Here is a 23,623-nt window from a genome sequence, read left to right as displayed (position 1 = left end):
GTACCCAGAATCGAACCCGGATCCCTGGAGCTGTGAGGCTGCGGTGCTAACCACTGCGCCACCCATAACTGGACTAGTAATCCTGAGGCCTGCATTCATAATCTGGAGATACGAGTTCAAATCCTGTAACAGCAGCTGGGGAATCATAGAAAGTTTAAGACACAGTAAGAGGCCACTTGACCCATTATGTCTGTGTCGGCCGAAAAACAATTCACCTATGTTAATCCCACCTTCCAGCATTTGGTCCGTAGCCCTGCATATTACGGCACTTGCAGAGCATATCCAGACTCTGATTGAAAGAGTTGAGGGTTTCTGCCTCAACTACCCTTTCAGGCAGTGAGCTCCAGACCCCCAACACCCTCTGGGTGGAAATGTTTTCCTCATTTCCACCCTAATTTTTCTACCAATCACTTTAAATCTATGCCCCCTAGGTACTGACCTCTCTGCTAAGGTGACTAGGCCCTTCACCACCACTCTATCTAGACCCCTCAAAATTTCGTACATTTCAATCAGATCTCCCCTCAGCCTTCTCTGCTCCCAGCCTATCCAATCTTTCCTCGTAGCTACATTTTTCCAGTCCTGGCAACATCCTCGTAAATCTCCTCTGTACCCTCTTTAGTGCAATTAAACCCTTTCTGCAATGAGGTGACCAGAACTGCACACAGTACTAAAGTTGTGGCCTAACTAATGATTTATACAATTCCTGTATAACCTCCCTGCTCTTATATTCTACACCTCGGCTAATAAAGGAAAGCATTCCATATGCCTTCTTAACCACCTTATCGACCTGTCCTGTTACCTTCAGGGATCTGTGGACATTCATTCCAAGGTCCCTTACTTCCTCTACATTTGTCAGTATTTTCCCATCAATCGTGTATACCTTTGCCTTGTTTGACCTCCCTAAATGCATCACTTCACACTTCTCCAGGTTGAATTCTATTTGCCACTTTTCTCTCCATCTGACCAGACCATCCATATCTTCCTGCAGCCTACAGCTATCCTCCTCGCTATCTACCACACGGTCAATCTTTGTGTCACCTGCAAACTTCTTTATCATGCCCCCATTTACGTCCAAATCGTTTATACCACAAAAAGCAGGGGCCCAGTACTGAGCCCTGCAGCGCCACTGGAAGCAGCCCTCCAGTCGCTAAAACAGCCGTCAACAATTACCCTTTGTTTCCTACCAGCGAGACAATTTTGTATCCACCTTGCTGCATTTCCCCGGATCCCATGGGATTTTATTTTTTTAACCTGTCTGCCATGTGGGACCTTGTCAAAAGCCTTGCTAAAATCCATGTAGACCACATCAACTGCATGACCCTCATCTATCTTCCTTGTTAGTTCTTCAAAAAATTCAATCAAGTTGTCAAACAAGATCTTCGCTGAACAAATCCATGCTGACTATCTTTGATTAACCTGTGCCTTTCTAATGAGAGTTTATCCTGTTTCTCAGAATAGATTCCAATAATTTGCCCTCTACTGATGTTAGACTAACTGACCTGTAATTATTCGATCTATCCTTCGCTCCCTTTGTAAATAGAGGTACAGCATTAGCAGTTCTCTAGTTCTCCGGTACCACACCTGTATCCAATGAGGACTGGAAAATGAAGGTCAGACCTTCTGTTATTTCCTCTCTTGCTTCTTTTAATAGCCTGGGGTACATTTCATCCAGCCCTGGTGATTTATCAACTTTCAAGGATGCTAATCCCATTAATACTTCCTCTCTCCCTAGGTTTGTCACATCTAATAGTGCACACTCCTCTTCCTTAACTACAATATCTGCATTGTCCCCCTCTTTTGTGAAGACAGACTCAAAGTATTCATAAAGAACCATACCAACATCTTCCGCCCCGACACATAGGTTACCTTATTGGTCTTTTATGAGCCCTAATCTCTCCTTAGTTATCCTCTTACTCAATATATTGATAAAAGATCTTTGGGTTGACCTTGATTTTGCTTGCCAATATTCTTTCATGCCCGCTCTTTGCTTTCACCCCTCCACTTTCTATACTCCTCTCTGCTTTCCGTAGTATTGAGCTCTCTGTCGGCCATAAGCTTTCCTTTTCTGCCTTACCCTGTAAGCTCTTGGACATCCATGGGGCTCTAGATTTGGCCGTCTCACCCTTTTTTTTTGTGGCAACATATTTACTCTGAACCCCCTGAATCTTGAAGTACCCCCCTACACTTTCTATACTCCTCTAGAGCCTCTGCTGTTTTCAGCACTCCGAATCTTCCATAAGCCTCCTTTTTTTTCTGATCCAATCCTCTATATCCCTTGACATCCAGAGTTCCCTGGACTTGTTGGTCCTACCCTTCACCTTAATGGGTACATGTTGGCTCTGAATCCTCATTATTTCCTCTTTGAATGACTCCCACTGGTCTGATGTAGACTTTCCTACAAGTAGTTGCTCCCAGTCCACTTTGACCAGATCCTGTTTTATCATATTGAAATCGGCCTTACCCCAATTCAGTACCTTTATTTCCAGCCCGCCTTTGCCCTTTTCCATAACTACCTTAAATCTTAGAGTTATGGTCACTATCCCCGAAATGCTCCCCCACTGACACTTCTACCACTTGTCCAGCTTCATTCCCAAGGATTAGGTCCAGTACTGCCCCTTCTCTTGTAGGACTTTCTACGTACTGGCTCAAAAAGATCTCCTGTCTGCATTTTAAGACCTCCGCCCCCTTTAAGCCTTTTACATTAAGACTATCCCAGTTGATATTAGGCAAGTTGAAATCCCCTATTATTTTTACATCTCTCAGACATTTGCCTACTTATCTGTTCCTCTATCTCTCCCTGACTGTTTGGAGGCCTGTAGTACACACCCAGCCAAGTGATTACCCCATTTTTGTTTTTATGTTCTACCCATATGGCCTTATTTGAGGAACCTTCTAAGATATCTGTGTGGAGTTTGCAAGTTCTCCCTGTGTCTGCGTGGGTTTCCTCCAGGTGCTCTGGTTTCCTCCCACATGCCAAGGACTTGCTGGTTGATAGGTTAATTGGCCATTATAAATTGCCCCTAGTTTAGGTAGGTGGTAGGGAAATATAGGGACATGTGGGGATGTGGTAGGAATATGGAATTAGTGTAGGATTAGTATAAATGGGTGGTTGATGGTCGGCACAGACTCGGTGGGCCGAAGGGCCTGTTTCAGTGCTGTATCTCTAAAACTAAAACTAAATATCATCCCTTCTTACTGTAGTAATTGACTCCTTGATCAACAGTGCAATACTATCTCCTCTTTTATCCCCTCCCCTGTCATGCCTGAAGATTCTATACCCTGGAATATTGAGCTCCCTCAACCATGTCTCTGTGATAGCAACAATACCATAATCCCATGTGCTAATCAAGGCGTAATCTGGAGATGACAAGTTTTGAGGTCTTGCTTGCTAATTTCTTACCTAGCTCCCTAAATTCTGACTGCAGTACCACATCCCTCTTTCTACCTATGTCGGAATTCAAATTCAGTTAATTAAATAAAATCTGGAATATCAAGCTGATATGGAGTCACTGTGAAACGACTGGATTGTCGTAAAAATCCATCTGGTTCATTCATGTCCTTTAGGAAAGGTAGCTCACTACTACCTTCTCAAGGGCAGTTAGGGATGGGTAATAAATGCTGGCCTAGCCAACGGCACCTGCATCCCCCGAACGAATAAAAAAAATCTTCCATCCTTACCCAGTCTTGGCTATACGTCATTCCAGATTTAAAGCAATATGTTTGACTGTTAACTGTCCTCTGAAAGGACCAGGCAAGTGTTCTGGCATCTTCATGTGTAAACTGAGTTCTGTACATCTTGTGTTTGTGTTTTTGAGATGGTCCCTGATTTCAAATCAGCTTCAAGCTGGGGGTTTCCAAGTTGAACCCAAATTACACAAACAAACAGTCTTGCGACTGAGGGAAAAACAAAGTTTATTTTTTAAACTAGATACTTGTGATTGGAGTTTTAGTTCCAGTTTGTCAAGAAGTCTCAACAGGGTGTTCAGCCAGCAAAGAAAAAAGCTGTTGAGAGAATTTGTCACGAAAACACCGTAGAGTGTTAAGCCAGAAAAAGGCTGTGTGGCTTTCCTAAGAAGTCAGCTGCAGAGCTGGGTGTTGTTGATTTTAAACAAATCCCCCTGGAAAAAGCTGTGAGTTGTTGGCTAAAAGGACAATCTCTTTCAATTGGAACTGGTTTTCTGGTAGCTGACCTTTGGAAGATAAGTTTCTACCATTGTTTTCGGCGACTGAAAAGTTATCAGCAGAGCCATGCCATCGGGACAGCATGGACAAGGCTGAAATGGTTCAAGAGGAGATAAGATTGAACCGTTAAAGGAAAGACTGCATCACTCACTATCAACAGGACATTATTACTTCCATATCCACATCGTAGAGGACTGGACTTGAAATGCTACCCGAGGAAGATCCTGGTTTTGTTGTGCAGGCACACTCAGCAGTGGACTGTAAAGACTTTCCTTGATGCGTCTGCTGAATAATATGTAACCTTTAAGATACACACATGCATCGTTATTTAACTGTTCCTGTTGTTACGACCGAGGTGGGAGGAGTACACTGTTTATTCAACTTCCATTTCTCCACAGGTCACAACATATATTTAAATTTGTTCCCACTTACCGAAAGGGTCAATCATAGACTCTATTTTTATCCCAGAATAAAACATACCAACCAGGTTTCTTTAATTAACAAAATTATCAGATAAAACAAGTCTTAACCAGGAATGAAGCAAAGCACAAACACACAGATCGAAATACAAAAGTTCCCTTTTTACCTTAGCCCCTCACACAACACACACTGGTTAACTGGAAAAATAAAGAGAGTTACTCTTTCGAGCTCTAGTACAAAAAAATACAGAAAAAAAAACGTTCGCCAAAATACTTGCTAATTCTTGAAGAAAAAAAGAGAAGCCATGAAAAGATGTCAGAAGTCTTTTTGGTTTGGCGCCCCAAATACGTATAGACGGCCGTCACTGGGATCTTCCTAGAACAGTTCTTGTCAAGCGACACTGAAGATTAGTTTGGGCAGACTTTCCAGGGAAATGCAGCAACTGGGGTTTCAGGCGGTTACTTACACTTGCTTCTCAGCTTCTCAAGAGATGGAAAACTGGCAGGGTTTTTTCAAAGTGCTGGTAAAGACTGAACTGGGTGTTGCTCTCTTGGCAAGTTTTCTCCAACTGTCTTTTCAAACCATTGTCCATATCCCAACTCACTGTCCAAAGCAAAACCATAATCTTCTCAAGAATCAAGGCTCTAGACCCCTATAAATCGAGACCTGTCATTTCTCTGTAAATATCTCCCCCAAGTCAAGAACAATCCCTGCTGGGTAATTATTTGAAGACAGATGGCTTCCAGCAACTCTTGACAGTCCAGACCTCTGTGACCCTTGTAAAAGAAAATATCCATGGACTCCTTTTCAGTTTTAAGCCACAATTCTTCAATATTTAACAAAAAAAGGAAACACTCATAATAATGTTTAATTCATTGGTTTTGGTTTGAGTGTTAGAGTATAACGTTTATGAAAGTGAAATCCTGTCAGTTTGCTTTTTTTTCGGTTTCCTAAATTGGGGTCAGGTGGTGAATTCAATTATTTCAGTTTGTTAGTGGTCCTCGGGTATCATAACACAAGTAATTTTCAAGCTGCAACAGAAGAAGAACAGAAGAGATGAACCATCCAACATCAACCCAGGTATCAGACATGACAAAGGCACACCCAACCTGGGCAATCCTATAAAGTCGTCCTCACTAACGTCTGGGGACTTGTGCTAAAATTGGGACAGCTGTCCCAGACGAGTCAAGCAACAGCCTGACTTAGTCATACTCACAGAATCATACTTTCCAGCTTACAGCCCAGACTCCACCAACACCATCCCTGTATACATCCTGTCCTACGATCAGGAGACCCCCCACCAGCAGTGGCAGCATAGTGGTATAAAGTTGGAAGGTAGTGGCCCTGGGAACCCTCAACATTGACTCCAGATCCCATGAAATCTCATGGAATCAGGTCAAGCATGGGCAAGGAAACTTCCTGCCCTCCTTTAGCTCATGAAGCAGTACTCCATGTTTATCGCCACTTGGAAGAAGTACCAAGGGTCGCAAGGGCACACAATGTACTCCGGGTGGAGGATTTCAATGTCCATCACTGAGTGACACATTAGCATCACTACTAACTGAGCTAGCTGAGTCATGAAGGATATATCTGCCAATCTGGGCTTACGAAAGAGGGTGAGAGAACCAATGAGGGAAAAACCCCACTTGGCCTTGTACTCACCAATCCACCTGTCACAGATGCATTGTCCTCGACAGTATTAGTAGGATGACCACCACACTGTCCTTGTGGAGATGAATGCCTGCGTTCACACTGGGGATATCTTTCATCATGTGAGACACTACCACATGCTAAATGGGATAGATTCAGAGCAGATCTAGCCACTCAAAACTAGGCATCCAATACACGCTGTGGTGCATCAGCAACAGAATTGCATTCCACCATAATCTGTCACCTCAGGGCCTGGCATATCGCTCACTTTGCCATTACTATCAAGCTAGGGGATACATCAGGATCAACGAGGAATGTAGAAGAGCATACCAGGAGCAGCACCAGGCACACCTAAAAATGAGGTGCCAATCCAGTGAAGCTACAACATGGGATCACAATGCATGTTAGACAACGGAAGCAGTGTACCACAGGTAGAGCTACGCGATCCCAAAACCAACGGATCAGATGAAAACTCAGCAGTTCTGCCAGATCTAGTTATGAATGGTGGTGGACAATTAAGCAACTAACAAGAGGAGGAGGCACCATAAACATCCTCATGGTCAATGGCAGTGAAGCCCAGCATGTGAGTAGAAAAAACAAGGCTGAAGCATTAGCAACCGCCTTTAGCCTAAATGCCAAGTGGATAATCCACCTCGGCCACCTCCTGAAGTCCCCATCATTACAGAGGTCAGTCTTTAGCCAATTCAATTCACTCCACATGATCAAGAAATGGTTGAGCACACTACGTATAGCAAAGGCTATGTGCTCCAGAACTAGCTGCACTTCTAGCCAGTGCAACTACAAAAGTGGACAATTGCCCAGGTACGTTCTGTCGATAAAAAGATGGACAAATCCAATCCAGCCAATTATTGCCCCACCAGTCTACTCTGAATCATCAGCGAAGTGATGGAAGACGTCATCGACAGTGCAATCAAGCCACATTTACTACCAATAACCTGTTCACCGATACTCAGTTTGGATTCCACTATGACCAAGTGACTCCAGACCTCATTGCAGGCTTGGTCAAACATGGAAAAAGGATCTGAATTCCAGAGCTGAGGTGAGGGCGACTTCCCTTGATATCGGGCAGCATTTGACTGAATGCGGCACGAAAGAGCCCGAGTAAAAGTAAAGTCAGTGGGAATTGAGGTAAAATGCTCAACTGACTGGAGTCATACTTAGCACAAAAGGTGGTGGTTGTGGTTGGTCAAGGCCAATCATCTCAGCCCCAGGACATCGTCAGAGGAGTTCCTAAGGGCACAGTCCTAGATGGCAACCATTTTCAACGGCTTTGTCAACATTGGAACAGGTGGAGGCCAAGGAGCCCCTTGAGTCTATACTGCTGCCGTTCAGTGAGATCATGGAAAATCTGCAACCAAACTCCATAATACCTTTGGCTAACACTGGGTATAAGGGATATGGGGCAAACAATAATCTATCAATCTCAGTTTTAAAACCAACAAGTGATCTGGAATCAATTGCCCTTTCGTGCAAGTGTATTCCAAACTTCTACCACAATTTCTGTGAAGAATTCTTTCCAAATTTCACTCCTGAAAGGTCTGGGTCTAAAGTGTTGACTATGTTCCCAGTCCTAGACTCTCCAACTAGTGGAAATAGTTTCTCCCAATCTATCTTCACTGCTCCCTTTAGTATCTTGAAAACTTTAATCAAATTACCTCTTAACCTTCTAAATTCCATGGAATACAAGCATAGTTTGTGTAATCTCTCCACATAGCTTAACCCTATTATTCTAGTAAATCTATGCTGCACTCCCTCCAAGGGCAATATATCCGTACAAATGTTTGGTGCCTAGCACTGTTCACAGTACTCAAGGACCTTCCCTGCAGCATAAGGCCAGAAATGGGGATGTTCACTGATGGTTGCAGCGTGTTCAGTTCCATTCACAATTCCTCAGGTAATGAAGCAGTCCGCGCCCACATGCAGCCAGACCTGGACAACATTCAGGCTTGGGCTGGTAAATGGCAAATAACATTCACACCACACAAGCGCCAGGCAAGAACCATCTTCAACAAGACAGAGTCCAATCACCTCCCCTTACATTCAATGGAATTACCATCACTGAATCCCCCATCAAGGCAAGTTCACATGGGGTTAGGGGCAATTTATTAGCTTGGATAGAGGATTGGCTAACCAACAGAAAACAGAGAGTCGGGATAAATGGGTCTTTTTCTGGTTGGCAAGATGCAACTAGTGGGGTGCCACAGGGTTCAGTCCTCAGGCCCCAACTATTTACAATCTATATAGGGCGGCACAGTGGCGAGCACTGCAGCCTCACAGCTCCAGCGACCCAGGTTCAATTCTGGGTACTGCCTGTGTGGAGTTTGCAAGTTCTCCCTGTGTCTGCGTGGGTTTCCTCCGGGTGCTCCGGTTTCCTCCCACATGCCAAAGACTTGCAGGTTGATAGGTAAATTGGCCATTATAAATTGCCCCTAGTATAGGTAGGTGGTAGGGAAATATAGGGACAGGTGGGGATGTGGTAGGAATGATGGAATAAGTGTAGGATTAGTATAAATGGGTGGTTGATAGTCGGGACAGACTCGGTGGGCCGAAGGGCCTGTTTCAGTGCTGTATCTCTAAACTAAACTAAAACTAAATGACTTGGATACAGGGATAGAAGGTACTATAGCCAAATTTGCAGATGACACTAAAATAGGTGGGACAGTAAGTTGCAATAAATAAATAAGAAATCTACAAATGGATATGGCTAGATTAGATAAATGGGCCAAAATTTGGCAGATGGATTTCAACGTCGATAAGTGTGAGGTTATCCATTTTGGTCGGAAGAATAGAAAGGCAAATTATCTAAATGGAGAGAAACTTCAGAGTGCTTCGGTGCAGAGGGATCTCGGTGTCATCATGCATGAATCGCAGAAAACTAGTTTGCAGGTACAGCAGGTGATAAGGAAGGCAAATGGAATTTTGACATTTATTGCCAAAGGAATAGAGTATAAAAGTCGGGAAGTGTTGCTGCAACTGTACAAGGCATTGGTGAAACTGCACCTGGAGTATTACATACAGTTTTGGTCACCTTACTTAAGAAAGGATGTAGTTGCATTGGAGGCAGTTCAGAGGAGGTTCACTAGATTGATGCCAGAGATGGGGGGCTTGTCTTATGAAGAGAGATTGAACAGTTTAGGCCTTTACTCTCTGGAGTTTAGAAGAATGAGAGGAGATCTAATTGAGGTATATAAGATGATTAAGGGGATTGACAAAGTAGACATAGAGAGGATGTTTCCTCTTGGGGGGTAATCTAGGTCACAGTTTCAGGATAAGGGGTAGCAGATTTAAAACAGAGACGAGGAGAAACTACTTCTCTCAAAGGGTCGTAAATCTGTGGAATTCACTACCCCAGAGTGCAGTGGATGCTGGGACACTGGGTAAATTTAAGGAGATAGACAGATTTTTAATTAGAAATGGGTTGAAGGGTTATGGAGAACGGGCAGGAAAGTGGAGTTGAGGCCAAGATGAGATCAGCCATGATCGTATTGAATGGCAGAGCAGGCTCGAGGGGCTGAACTGCCTACTCCTGCTCCTTATGTTATCAAAATCCTAAGGGTCACTACTGACCAGAAACTTAACCGAACCAGCCACATAAATGGCTACAAGAGTGGATCAGAGTCTTGTCCACTATCCACAAGGCAGGAGTATGGAATACTTTCTACTTGCCAGATAAATGCAGCTCCAACAACACTTAAGAAGCTAGACACCATCCAGGATAAAGCAGCCCAATTGACTGGTATCCCATTCATCAACTTAAACATTCACTCCCACCACCACTGCTGCACCAAGGCTATAGTGTGTACCAAAAACAAGATGTACTGCAGCAACTCATCAAAGATCCTTCAACGGCATCTTCCAAACCTGCAACTTCTTCCACCTAGAAGAACGAGGGCAACAGGCGCATGGGAACACCACTACCTGCAAATTCCTCCCCAAGTCACACACCATCCTGACTTGGAAATATATCGTTGATCCTTTACTGTCACTGGGTCAAAATCCCACCCAAACAGCACCATGAGAGTATATGCACCACATTTATTGCAGCAGTTCAAAAAGGCAGGTCGCCACCACCTTCTTAAGGAAATTAGGAATGGGCAATAAATGCTGGCTTTGCCAGCAATGCGCACATTCCATGAATAAAAAAAAAAGAGTCCATGTAATTCTATTAAGTGTGCACAAACACAATTAAATATTTGTGTATTGTTGGGGTAGGGATCACAGTAGACAGATTCAAAAATCTGGATACTCAATTATTTTATGAGTCACAATTTTACAAATGGAGATCTACGTTAAACTACAAATATACTTGTACCGAAATAATCTAATAACTTGACAAACTTTTTTTTTTTTACTGATTCCCATATGGCTCACACAAAGACTTAGAGTCACAGAGTCATACAGCACAGAAACAGGCCCTTCGGCCCAATGTGTCTGTGCCGGCCATCAAGCACCCATCCAGTCTAATCCCATTTTCCCGCACTTGGCCCCGAGCCATGTATGCTATGGCGCTTCAAGTGCTCATCTAAATACTTCTTAAATGTTGTGAGGGTCCTGCCTCTACCACCCCTTCAGGCATTGTGTTCTAGATTCCAACCGCCCTCTAGGTGAAAAACTTTTTCCTCAAATCCCCTCTAAACCTCCTGCCCCTTACCTTAAATCTATGCCCCCTGGTTATTGACCCCTCCGCTAAGGGAAAAAGTTTCTTCCTATCTATCCCATCAATGCCCCTCATAATTTTGTATACCTCAATCTGGTCTCCCCTCAGCCTTCTCTGCTCTAAGGAAAACAACCCTAGCCTTTTCAGTCTCTCTTCATAGCTGAAATGCTCCAGCCCAGGCAACATCCTGGTGAATTTCCTCTGCACCCTCTCCAGTGCAATCCCATCCTTCCTATAGTTCCTTCTTATACCTCTAGAAGAATCAAGATATAAAGACTAAAATGTGGCGAGTCGAAGAGACTTAGTAGTTGGCAGGAAAAAAGACAGAGGCGCAAGGGGAGAGCCAACTGTGCAACAGCCCCGACAAACAAATTTCTCTGCAGCACCTGTGGAAGAGCCTGTCACTCTAGAATTGGCCTTTATAGCCACTCCAGGCGCTGCTTCACAAACCACTGACCACCTCCAGGCGCGTATCCATTGTCTCTCGAGATAAGGAGGCCCAAAGAAGATACTTCTAGAAGAATCAAGATATTTACTGTAGGTTTATAGTGTAGACGTTTTCTTTGAATGCTGTACTTTTAATTTATTTGCCAGGAAAATTGTAAAATCAAGAACCTAATTGAGTTAGGACATTTTAAACTAACTCAGCATAAATGTATCACACAAAACTACCAATATGTTTAGTTTAGTTTAGAGATACAGCACTGAAACAGGCCCTTCGGCCCACCGAGTCTGTGCCGACCATCAACCACCCGTTTACACTAATCCTACATTCCTATCACATCCCCACCTATCCCTATATAGTTCCCTACCACCTACCTATACTAGGGGCAATTTCTAATGGCCAATTTACCTATCAACCTGCAAGTCTTTGGCATGTGGGAGGAAACCGGAGCACCCGGAGGAAACCCACGCAGACACAGGGAGAACTTGCAAACTCCACACAGGCAGTACCTGGAATTGAACCCGGGTCGCTGGAGCGATGAGGCTGCGGTGCTAACCACTGCGCCACTAATAGTTCAATATTAGTTAGAAGTGTCTCACTCTACAGTTCAGAAGGATAGCTAGTATGGGAAAAGGAAATGATTTGAACTGATAAATTGCAATGCTCCCCACAAAAGTCAATGCAAGTTCCAGGTCAGCTTACTATTTCCACTTTAAAAAGATCACAGAGTGCCCCTGCAATTTAATTTTTGTTAGAAATGCTGTGTAGTTGAGACTTTCAGAACATATTGGGAAGTGACGGACACAAATGTTGAGGTTTTTTTTAATATAATGGGTACAAACATTACGTGTATATAGATGTAAGTCAGTATGATTACACTGGACAATATGTCTAACTTTGTTTATGCGCCCTCAGTTGAAATAACCAAGACCACAGAGTAGTGAATGCATATGGGAAAAGGGTTGTAGCTTAACTGAGTGGAGGAGGATTAGAAACAATCATTTAATTGTCCATTTTACATGTATTCTGAAACAGATTACCCCCACCCCCTTCCAAAAGAACCCATTGAATAAATTGGTTACTATCCCAATTAACAATACAGTTCAACGTTTCAATGATGAGGAAGACCAGGTGTCCTTTAACATTGTGCAAATTCCAACTCCTTTATCCCAATAGCACTGTTAGTCCATGTGTGTGTACACCAGTCAGTGATGCGGGGGGTTGGGAAAAAATATTGCTAGTTCTGTGTGTTTGCCCTTTGTGGGGCACTGTAATAAAGCAGAACCCAGAAATTCTATGGAGACTGGCACCCCGATAGCAAAGCAAAAACAGAATAATGCACAGACCTCAGAGCAGGATACACTTCTAAAGGTGAAGATAAAACCTGCAATGAAGTTTGTATTCTTTCACATTCATGAAAGAGGAATGTGTGTGTCCCATGTGCTCTGCTTAGCTTCCACCGCGACCCCCCCACCCCCAGTACTTCCAGTAATATAAGTTGATGAACTAAATTTCAGATCAGAAAGCAAACTTCTGCATACTCTTAGCAGAAATATTTTATCAAGTACATTTACAATATATTCCAAATAAATAGCTTAGAATTTTTTTTACTACCAAAATCATGATTTATTGAACAAATTACAAGATTGATGCTATTAAAAAGTAGTTAATGTAATGAATTTTATACACCGAGAATAATATATTTTGAAAGCTTGAGTGTATGTGATATTTATGCCCTGTTTATAGTTTTCCAGCACTGGTAAGTCGGGGAAAACACCCAGACTTCCAAAAGGCACTCGCAAATGCCTCAGGTCTGGGAGAATTCAGTTTGCAATATGTATATATTATATGTCACACACACACACACACTTTTAAAATATAGATTTATTTTTGTTGGCGAGTGTGCATTTGCAACAAAAAAAAACATAAAAGAGGAGAATGTGAAGAGAAAATGGTTTTGAGTCTCCTTTGTAAAGTACCTGAGGAACTGCAGGTGTTCCATTTTACAAATTGTAGTGTAGCTGAAATCAGCCTAATTTTAAAAAAGCATCTTTTACCATCTGCATTTTAATTTTGAGTAACTACTTTCATTGTATTTTACTTTTTTAGATTTTCAGTGCCTTAAGCCTGGCTAGGAAACAATCCATACTGGTGGACAGCCCCGATTTCTGCTGTTAATGAAAGGGTCACCAGAATTGTGTTTCACACAAGGTTAAATAGAGCAGATGCAGCCACTGTATACGGTCTCCAAAATAATTCCCACATGAAACCTTTACTTGAAAGGAGTGCTGTTCACAGCAGACAAATAATTCTTCTACAAATACAAAGGACATGAGTTCTGAAGCATCGAAAACAGACACTCATTGGTATCACAATCACATTTAACTGCTCCCTCCTCTAGCCCTTCATTACGCTCGTGTCATGAATCAGTTACATATCAATCCCAGGCCCACACTGCGTGTTCCCATCTTACTCACTCTCAATTCCGAAGTGTTTTAGGAACTGCTGGGGCTCTTGCATTTGGAATTTTTTTTAAATTTACAAGTTTACTTTAGTACAACATGATTCCAGTGCAACGCTAAGCTGGTTCTTACATAAAAAAATTTGCATCTGTCTTATGAACTGGCCTTCAATAGACCTACATGATGACTGGCAGAACAGACATAAAGGACTTTGCTTGAAAATGGACCAAAAGTTCCGAAGGAAACCAAATCCATTTTCATGCATGCAGACAAGTAACTAGAAGACAACGCAAAACTTATTCCAAGAAGTATTGTTCTAAACTTGGTGTTTGTTCTGAGAGACAGGTCTAGTTTCACTGCATGATCACTGTGTAATTAAACTGAAAGAAACTTCCTGATCATCGGATAGATCTGTTAGGCTGTTGATTTGGTGTGCTATCATTGCTGCCAAATAGTTTAAACTAAATGCATTAAGGATCAGATACATTCTAAACAACAATCTTCAATTAGTCAAACTTTTAAAAATACAGGTTTCGGATGATGTTTCCACAAGTCCAACTACCTTCATGTTGAGATTACACATTTGTTCTTCAAAATAAAAATCAGCCTGTCAAGCAGAAGCTCATTTTATAACGTCAGTGTATCCAGTTTGTATGGTTAAGGAGACTGTATTGGGTGGAGCACCATCTCAAAAGACATTTCTCCCCATGCTACCAAGGGTTCATTTGAATAGCTGCTGCCAGCACCACTGGAGTTTTTTTCTGTCCTCATGGGTGAGTTTACTCAGCCAGCCTGTAAATGCAATTTTCATGACGACGACTTTTAGGGCCCTTCCCCAACCATCGAGGGAAGAAAAGTAAAAAAATCTATGACCAGAAAAAAAGTGCTAATTGCACGCTCAGCTGAGTTAATACAGAGAGTGAATGAGTAGCCTACTGTCACTCATCATTAAGGCGCTCTCACTGGCGTGTGGTTCTCGGCTCCAAAATGTTTTATCACAGTATTTTCTCACCCTTGCAATGTTCATTACCTTGTTGCATATGCAACTCATGTACTACATCACAATGTTTTATATGTATAAAAATGAATAATAATTGGTTTGCTTTGATTATTTTCAGTATACAACAGAAATGAGAGGCCTGAAGTACGATGGTCTTTTACCTAGTTAGATACACAAATAAAAGTTTTGCATTTAGAATTGGCCCCAATCTTGCAGTCAAAAAGTTGCAGTCAATGGCTGTGGATCAGCCTGGAAGCACGTTACTAGTGGTGCTCCCCAGAAATCGGTATCAGGCCCACTGCTATTCACTGGCTACATTAGTGACCTGTACAGTGGTGTTGGGTTGTCAGTAAGTTTGCAAATGATACAAAAGTTTGTGCAAGGTTTAATACAGTAGATGAGTACAAGCTTCCACAAAAGGATTTAGATGCACTGGGGAAGTAGGCCAAACAATGGCAAGAGGCATTTAACGCACATAAATGTAGTGTTGTGCATGCAGTTAGGACAAACACAGAATATACTTCTCATTTACAGGGAAAGACACTGGGAGTAAAAAGATCCAGGTATAACTGTGCGCAGAGCAGTGAAGATTCTTGACCAATACAGAGAGGTCAGAGCCAAAGCAAACAGGGTGTTGGATTGTATTGATGGAACCATTCAATACAAATCAAAAGGACACCACTCTGTTATTATATAGGTTGTTTGTTGGACTAGAGCTAGAGTATCGCATCCAGTTTTGGTCCCCTTACATAGTGGGTGATATAGTAGGCGTAGAAAAGGTTCAGGAGCGCTACAAGGATGATTCCTAGCTTAAAGAACCTTAAGGTTATTCAGATAGTCTTAAAACTAGGCCTATTTACTTTAGAACAATGTAGACTTGGAGGCTACCTTAGAACTATATAAAAAAAGTGAAATTGCATGCCGGTTGACATTATTTTAGTTTGACAGGTTGTCTCCTAGACCTCCCCATTCATTTAAATTGCACAAAAGTAGAAATAGGCTAAATGCTAGGTGGTTCTTCTTTTCTCAGAGAGTAAATAGCCTCTGGAATTCTTTGCCAGCTTATGTGGTGTCTGCCAACTCTCTGCATGCCTTCAAGAAGAAGCTGAACCAGCTCTTTGCTGCAGGAGACATCGCAACACATAGAAGTTAAGTGGATTAACAGTTAAAGCATGGCCAGTACAATCTCCTGCACTGGTTTCAATCATCTGAAGGGATCGAGAGGAATTTTCACAGAATTTCTTCCCCCTTTATTGATGCTGGATTTTTTGGCTCTCCCAGGAAATTACATGACTACAGGGATGTGGGTACAAAGTGTCTAGTCATGATGCTGCAGGCATCATGGACCAGATGGTCTTTTCTTGCCCGTCATTTTCATAAACTACACACATCCCATCTTCCATGTCAATCAAGAAGACATCTAAACTTTTGAGGCAGTCAACTTTACCAGCTTCAGGTAAGACTTCAAACTTAAAGACAGCAGATTCCTGAAAATAGGTTCAATACTTCTGAGCACAACAACATTTCTAAAATGTAAAAGCAACAAAATGGAGAGACTACAAATCCCAAACAAAATCAGAAAACACTCAAGCAAGTCAGTTAGCATCTACAGATATAAGCTAACATTTCAGGGTAGATGCTTCACAAGCTTACCTGCTCTTGCCACAAATGCTGATTCAACTACTATGTGTCTAGCATTTTCTGTTTTTAATATTGCTACTAAGATACCCAAGAAATAAAACATCCATAATTGCAAAGTACATTTTTATAATGATAATGGTCACAAATCTCATTGAAAATATGCATAATAAATCAATATATTAAAAAAATAAACCAGCTAATACAGCAATGATAGTTGGCTCTCAGATTAGCCCGATACTGCAGGACATCACTCACCTTCATAACATTGTCTAAGGTGAAGCCGCTGTTATCTGTACCCAACTCCTTCAGCAAGCGCTCCACCAACTCAATTTGATTTACTGCCAGGCGGCCTGGAACTTGTGGCTTCAAAGGCCGCATTAACTGGGGTGGAATAACGTGAAGAGGTCGCACTTCTTTCAGCAGTGCCATTTCCTGTGAAGGAATCAGATTTTTTTTCAATACTATTGCTTCCATTTCACTTCTTTCTGTTCACTAAGTTGTGATACTTAGAAACTCATGTCAAAAACAACAGACATGATCTCCATAACAACACAACTGGACATTTTCATAACTCACAATTTTAAAATGATTTTCAATTTTATTACACCAGCTCCGTACCTCCAACAAAGCTGTAGGAGCTGGTCGGGTTTAATTGTCTGGGAACTGTCTTGCGACAGCTGTCAAGCAGCGTACTTGTTATAGCTAACACTCCCTGATTCGGATGCAATTTTTGCACCATGACAGGATGTTATACTAACACCACTGAATCATTATTTACAGTCATCAATTTTAGTAGTGCAACTGCAAGGCTTCCTCAGTTGCACAGTAGGTAAATGCCCCAAATCAAATGATTCCAGTTGGGGCAGAAGTAGGGATACCACAATTGCCTTTGGCATCCCTGGACACAGAACTAGCATATTACCCCAGGGTCTCTACTTGAGTTTGCTTACATTAATGTGACTAAACTTCCAAAGTACTTAATTTGCTGTCAAGTGTTTTGGCATGTTCTTAGGTTGTGAAAGGTGCTATATTATTCTTTCTTTGGGTTGAAAAGGAAGTGCGAGGGCAGAAGATGATTGGCTGCGAAGTCCTCCATGGTCAAATTTCTGCCAACACCCAATGTCTCACATGAATAACCAACTGGGTGTGATGCCAGACAGCTGCCTCTTCAGGCGAGGAGGAATGAATATTGAAGCAGTAAAAGCAAAAGGAAATACAATTGCAAATTTGTGGAATTGGCAACTTATCAACCTTAGTTCGAGTTTGTTTTTAAAAAAGCATGAGACTAGTTTGAGATTAGCACGAGCAGTACTTAAAATTTCAAATATGATGAAGAATCAAGAACAAAAGGAGGGAAGTGGATGCCTGTTCACTGATGGTATCCAGCTAGAATGCTTGAACGTTTGAAGGATGCCAAAAGTAGCAAGCTCTCCAGGTTGCCATCCAACTTTGGACAGAGCATATGAATAGAAGATAACATGCCAGAGTTTTACATGTAAAGTTCATGTTTGTATTGCTGTATGATATATAATGTGACATGTAAAGTTTCATTATGCAGGTCAGAAGCTTGGGAGATGGTGGCATAGTGGCAATGTCACTGAATTAGTAATCCTGATATTCCGGCTAATGCCCCGGGGACACAGGTTCAAATTCCACCAGAGGAGGAGGTAGAATTTTTTTCAAATCAATTAATCAATAAAAATCTGGAATTGAAAGCTAGTCTCAGTAGTGGTGCCATGAACTACCAATTGTCATAAAAAAAAACATCTGGTTCACTGATGCGCTTTAGTGAAGGAAATCTGCTGCCCTTACCTGGTCTGGCCTACATCTGATGCTAGACCCACAGCAACATGGTTGACTCATAACTGCCCTTTGAATTGGCCTAGCAAGGCACTAAGTTGTCAAGTGCAACTAGGGATGGGCAACAAATGCTGGGCAGGCGAGCGATGCCCACATCCCATGAAAGAATTAAAAAGTCAATAGCTTAAGAAAATAGCTTGTATTTGACAGTTAGAATTCAATATAAGAAGTGAAGAAATGCCATCAACAACAAAAACTTGTTTCATATAGCACCTTTAATGCAATAAAATCTCTCAAGGAGCTTCACAACAGCATTAGAAAACAAAAATTTGACACTGAGCCACATATGGATTGAGCAAAGGAACAAAAAGGGGGCAATCACACTGCTGGGAGTGTACAATAGACCCCCAGTCAGAGGGACAGAAGAGCAAATTTGTAGGCAAATCTCTGAGCAGTGCAAAAATAGGGCAGTAATAGTACGGGATTTTAACTACCCCAATATTAACTGGGATAGTTTTAGTGTGAAAGGAAAATTGAGGGAGCAGAATTCTTGTGGTTCAGGGGGGAACACAGGTTCAAATCCTACCATGGCAGCTGGTGGAATTAAAATTAAGTTAATTAATAAAAATCTGGAATTGAAAGCTAGTCTCAGTAATGGTGCCATGAAACTATCATTGATTATTGTAAAAATCCATCAGGTTCACTAATGTCCTTCAGGGAAGGAAATCTGCCATTCTTACCCGGTCCAGCCTACATGTGACTCCAGCTCACAGCAATGTGGTTGACTCTTAACCGCCCTCTGAAATAACCTAGCAAGCCACTCGGAATAGAGAAATAGCAGAGAAGCTAAATGATTACTTTGTGTCTGTCTTTCCTGAGGAAGACACAAGAAATCTCCCAGAATTAGAGATCCAAGGGATTAGGGGGAATGAGGAATTGAAGGAAATTATTAGTAAGAAGGTTGTATTGGAGAAATTAATGGGGTTGAAGGTCAAGTCTCCAGGACCTGATATTCTACATACCAAAGTGTTGATAGAGGTAGTTATGGAGATAGTGGATGCATTGATGATCATCTGCCAAAATTGTATAAATTCTGGAGCTGTTCCTGCAGATTGGAAGGTCGCAAATGTCACCCCACTATTTAAGAAGGGAGGGAGAGAAAACAGGGAACTACAGACCTGTTAGCCTTAACCAGTTGTTCGGAAAATGCTACAATCTATTCTAAAGGATGTGATAAACGGACACTTGGATAATAATGATCTGATTGGGCATAGTCAACATGGATTTATGAATGGGAAATTATGTTTGACAAACCTGTTGGAGTTTTTGAGGATGTTACTAACAGAATTGATAAAGGGGAGTCGCTGGGCGTGGTATACTTGGATTTTCAAAAGGCCTTTGATAAAGTCCCCCACAGAAGGTTAGTTGGCAAAATTAAAGCACATGGGACAGGAGGTAATATACTGGCATGGATTAAGGATTGGTTAACAAGCAGAAAAAAAAGAGAGTAGGAATAAATGGGTCATTCTCATGTTGGCAGGCTGTGACTAGTGGGGTACCGCAGGGAACAGTACTTAGGCCCCAGCTGTTCACAATATACATCAATGATTTAGATGTGGGGACCAAATGTAGTATTTCCAAGTTCGCGGATGATACAAAACTAGCAGGGAATGTGCATTGACAGGAAGATGCAAAGTGGCTTCAAGGGAATTTGGACAGACTTATTGAGTGGACAAGAACATGGCAGATGGAATATAATGTGGAAAAATGTGAGGTTATCCACTTTAGTAGGAGGAATAGATGTGCAGAGTATTTCTTAAATGGTAAGAGATTAGAAAGTGCAGATGTACATAGGGAACTGGGTGTCCTGGTCAATAAGTCACTGAAAGCAAACTATTAAGGTGGCTATTGGTATGTTAGCCCTATCGCAAGAGGATTTGAGTTCAGGAGTAGTGAAGTCTTGCTTCAATTGTATAGAACCTTGGTTAGACTGTACCGACAGAGGGCGTGAGAAACTGTGAGTTTGTTTTATATGAGCCACATGTTTAGTTTAGTTTAGAGATACAGCACTGAAACAGGCCCTTCGGCCCACCGAGTCTGTGCCAACCATCAACCACCCATTTATAGTAATCCTACACTAATCCCATATTCCTACCTCATCCCCACCTATCCCTATATTTTCCCTCCCACCTACCTATACTCAGGGCAATTTCTAATAGCCAATTTACCTATCAACCTGCAAGTCTTTGGCATGTGGGAGGAAACCGGAGCACCCGGAGGAAACCCACGCAGACACAGGGAGAACTTGCAAACTCCACACAGGCAGTACCCAGAATTGAACCCGGGTCGCTGGAGCTGTGAGGCTGCGGTGCTAACCACTGCGCCACTGTGCCGCCCAACCCTGGAGTACCTTCTGTAGTTTTGGTCCCCTCGCCTTAGGAAGGATATTATTGCCATAGAGGGAGTGCAACGAAGGTTCACCAGACTTGTTCCCAGGATGGTGGGACTGTCCTATGAAAAGAGATTGGGGAAACTGGGCCTGTTTTCTCTAGAGTTTTGAAGAATGAGAGGTGATATCCTTGAAACCTACAAAATACTTAAAGGAATAGACAGGGAAGATGCAGCTAAGATGTTTCCCCTAGTTGGGGAATCTAGAACCAGGGGACACAATTTCAAAATAAGGGGGAAGCCATTTAGGACAGAGATGAGGAGAAATTTCTTTACCAAGAGGGTTGTGAATCTTTGGAATTCTCTATCCCAGAGGGCTGTGGAAGCTCAGTCATTGAGTATGTTTAAAGCAGAGATTGACGAATTTCTAAATACAAATGACATAAGGGGATATGAGGATAGTGTGGGAAAAAGGCATTGAAGTGGATGATCAGCCATGATCGTATTGAATGGTGGAGCAGGCTTGATGGGCTGAATGGCCGACTCCTGCTCCTATGTGTGTTTCTTTGTACCATTAGTTAAAAAAAAAATTCAGGAGAACTTTTTTGGGCCAGCATGTAGCAAGTCCAACAAGAGGGCACAGTTTAGGACTGAATTTTAGGAAATAAAGATGGGCAGTTGGAAGGAGAGCATTTTGCTGGTTGTGATCATAATTCAGTTAGTTTTAACATAATTATGGAAAAGGACAATGATAGAACAGGAGTTAAGAGTTCTCAACTGGGACAAGGCCAATTTTACTAAGCTGAGGAGTGATTTAGCGAAAGTGGACAGGAAATAGCTACGTGAAGGTAAATTGTCAGAGCAGAGGGAGGCATTCAAAGGAGAGATTCAAGGGGTTCGGAGCAAATATGTTCCCACAAAGAAAAAGGGTGGTATGGTCAAATCTAGAGACCCATGCATGTCAAGGAGCTTATAGGTTAAGATAAGACAGAGAAAGAAAGCTTATGTCTGACACCAAGAACTCAATACTACAGAAAGCCAAGAGGAGTGTAGAAAGTGGAAGGGTGAAAGAAAAAGATAATTAGGAAAGCAAAGAGGGCATGAAAGAATATTGGCAAGCAAAATCAAAGTGAACCCAAAGATCTTTTATCTATACTAAGGAGAGAATAGGGCCCATAAAAGACCAAAAAGGTAACCTCTGTGTCGGGGCGGAAGATTTTGCTCTGGTTCCTAATGAATATTATGCATTCATCTTCACAAAAGAGAGGGGAAATACAGATTTTGTAGTTGAGGAGTGTAAAATATTGGATGTAATAAACATTAGGAGAGAGGAAGTATTAAGGGGATTAGCATCCTTGAAAGTGGATAAATCACCAAGGCCGGATGAAATGTACCCAGGGAGGAAATAGCGGAAGTTCTGACCATCATTTTCCAACCCTCACTGAAGAAGAAACAAGGATTGATGAGGGTAGTGCAGTTGATGTGGTCTACGTGGATTTTAGGAAGGGTTTTGGCAAGGTCCCACATGGCAGACTGGTTTAAAAAAATAAAAGCGCATAGAATCAGGGGAACGTAGCAAGCTGGATACCGTTATGGAAGTGCTTGTTTTTTGTTAAAAACATTTTTTGAGGAATTCATAGTGAAACTGAAGAAATGTTGGAAGAGTTTTTTTTCCAAGAGGGTCTTCAAGAGGACACTGAAAGAACTAGTTTGGCAACAATGTTTACTGGTTGTCACATGACTGAAGTTAAAAACAGAACAGAAACTATGGGCCGAAGGGCCTGTTTCTGTGCTGTATGACTATGACTCTGGTGACTGGGGAAGATGTGTGCAGAGAAGTGTCAGTTGCGTGCCCCGTGACAGAACCCCAACTCAGCCCAGCCCCGTTCCATCACTTTAAAAAGCCCACAGAAGAAGAGAAGTCCCAAGGAATGAGAGAAGACCACAACCCAGCTCAGCTTTCCAGCACCTCTCTAAAAGACCCCGAGAAGTCCACTGTGTCAAATCATCTCATATCCTGTTTTTGAAGAAAAGCCTGCTAAATTAATTATCAATGTCGCCTGAAAAACCTGTTCGAAAAGATTGCAGTGACCCATCTACGTGTACTCGGAGGCTAGACTATATGCCAGTTTTGGAACACAACATATCTCATCTGCTGTTTTCTTCAAGAATGAAGAAGTATTCAACCCAAGAGTTTTTTTTGTCTGTAACAGAGCTCAGAACAAAAATCCCTTTTATTTTTCCAGTTAACCGATGTGTGTGAGTGTAAGGGGCAAAGGTAAAAAGGAAACTTTAACATTTCAATCTGTGTGTTTATGCTTTGCTTCATTACTGGTTAAGACTTGTTTTATAATAAAATGATAATTTTGTTGCTCATTAAAGAAATCTGGCTAGTGTGTTTTATTTTGGAAAAACAGAGTATATGATTGGCCATATCAGTAAGTGGGAAAATTTAAATATATGTTATGACCTGTGGAGAAGTGGAACTAGAATAAACAGTGCACTCCTCCCGCCTCGGTTGTAACAATACAAAATTGGCTCAGTGGCAGGAAACAAAGGGTAATTGTTGACGGGTGTTTTTGCGACTAGAAGGTGGTTTCCAGTAGCATTCCGCAAGGCTCAGTACTAGGTGCCCTGCTTTTTGTGGTATTTATTAACAATTTGGAAGTAAATATAGGGGGCATAATCAAGAAGTTTGCAGACGACACGAAAATTGGCCACGTGGTTGATAGCTGGGAGGATAGCTGTAGACTGCAGGAAGATATCAATGGACTGGTCAGGTGGGCAGAAAAGAGGAAAATGGAATTCAACTCGGAGAACTGTGAGGTCATGCATTTGGGGAGATCAAACAAGGCAAAGGAATACACAATAAATGGGAGAATACTGAGAGGTGTAGAGGAAGTGAGTGACCTTGGAGTGAATGTCCACAGATCCCTGAAGATAGGACGCGTCGGTAA

At 42.1% G+C, this 23,623-nt stretch overlaps 1 protein-coding gene across 5 annotated transcripts in view; it reads right to left on the bottom strand.

Moving 5' to 3' along the window:
- cep104 (centrosomal protein 104) overlaps positions 1-23,623 on the bottom strand; it is a 376,777-nt gene that overhangs the window by 222,358 nt on the left and 130,796 nt on the right. For all 5 annotated transcript variants that reach the window (XM_068017520.1, XM_068017519.1, XM_068017521.1 and 2 more), the window contains one exon: positions 16,734-16,910. In XM_068017520.1, coding sequence (XP_067873621.1) covers positions 16,734-16,910 — 177 coding nt within the window. The remainder of the gene's footprint in view (positions 1-16,733; positions 16,911-23,623) is intronic.

This window comes from Heterodontus francisci, chromosome 37 (genome assembly GCF_036365525.1).
Source record: "Heterodontus francisci isolate sHetFra1 chromosome 37, sHetFra1.hap1, whole genome shotgun sequence".
Lineage (NCBI taxonomy): Eukaryota > Metazoa > Chordata > Chondrichthyes > Heterodontiformes > Heterodontidae > Heterodontus > Heterodontus francisci.
The sequence above is the reverse complement of the archived record's forward strand: the minus strand, read 5'-3'. Positions and strand labels throughout refer to the sequence as shown.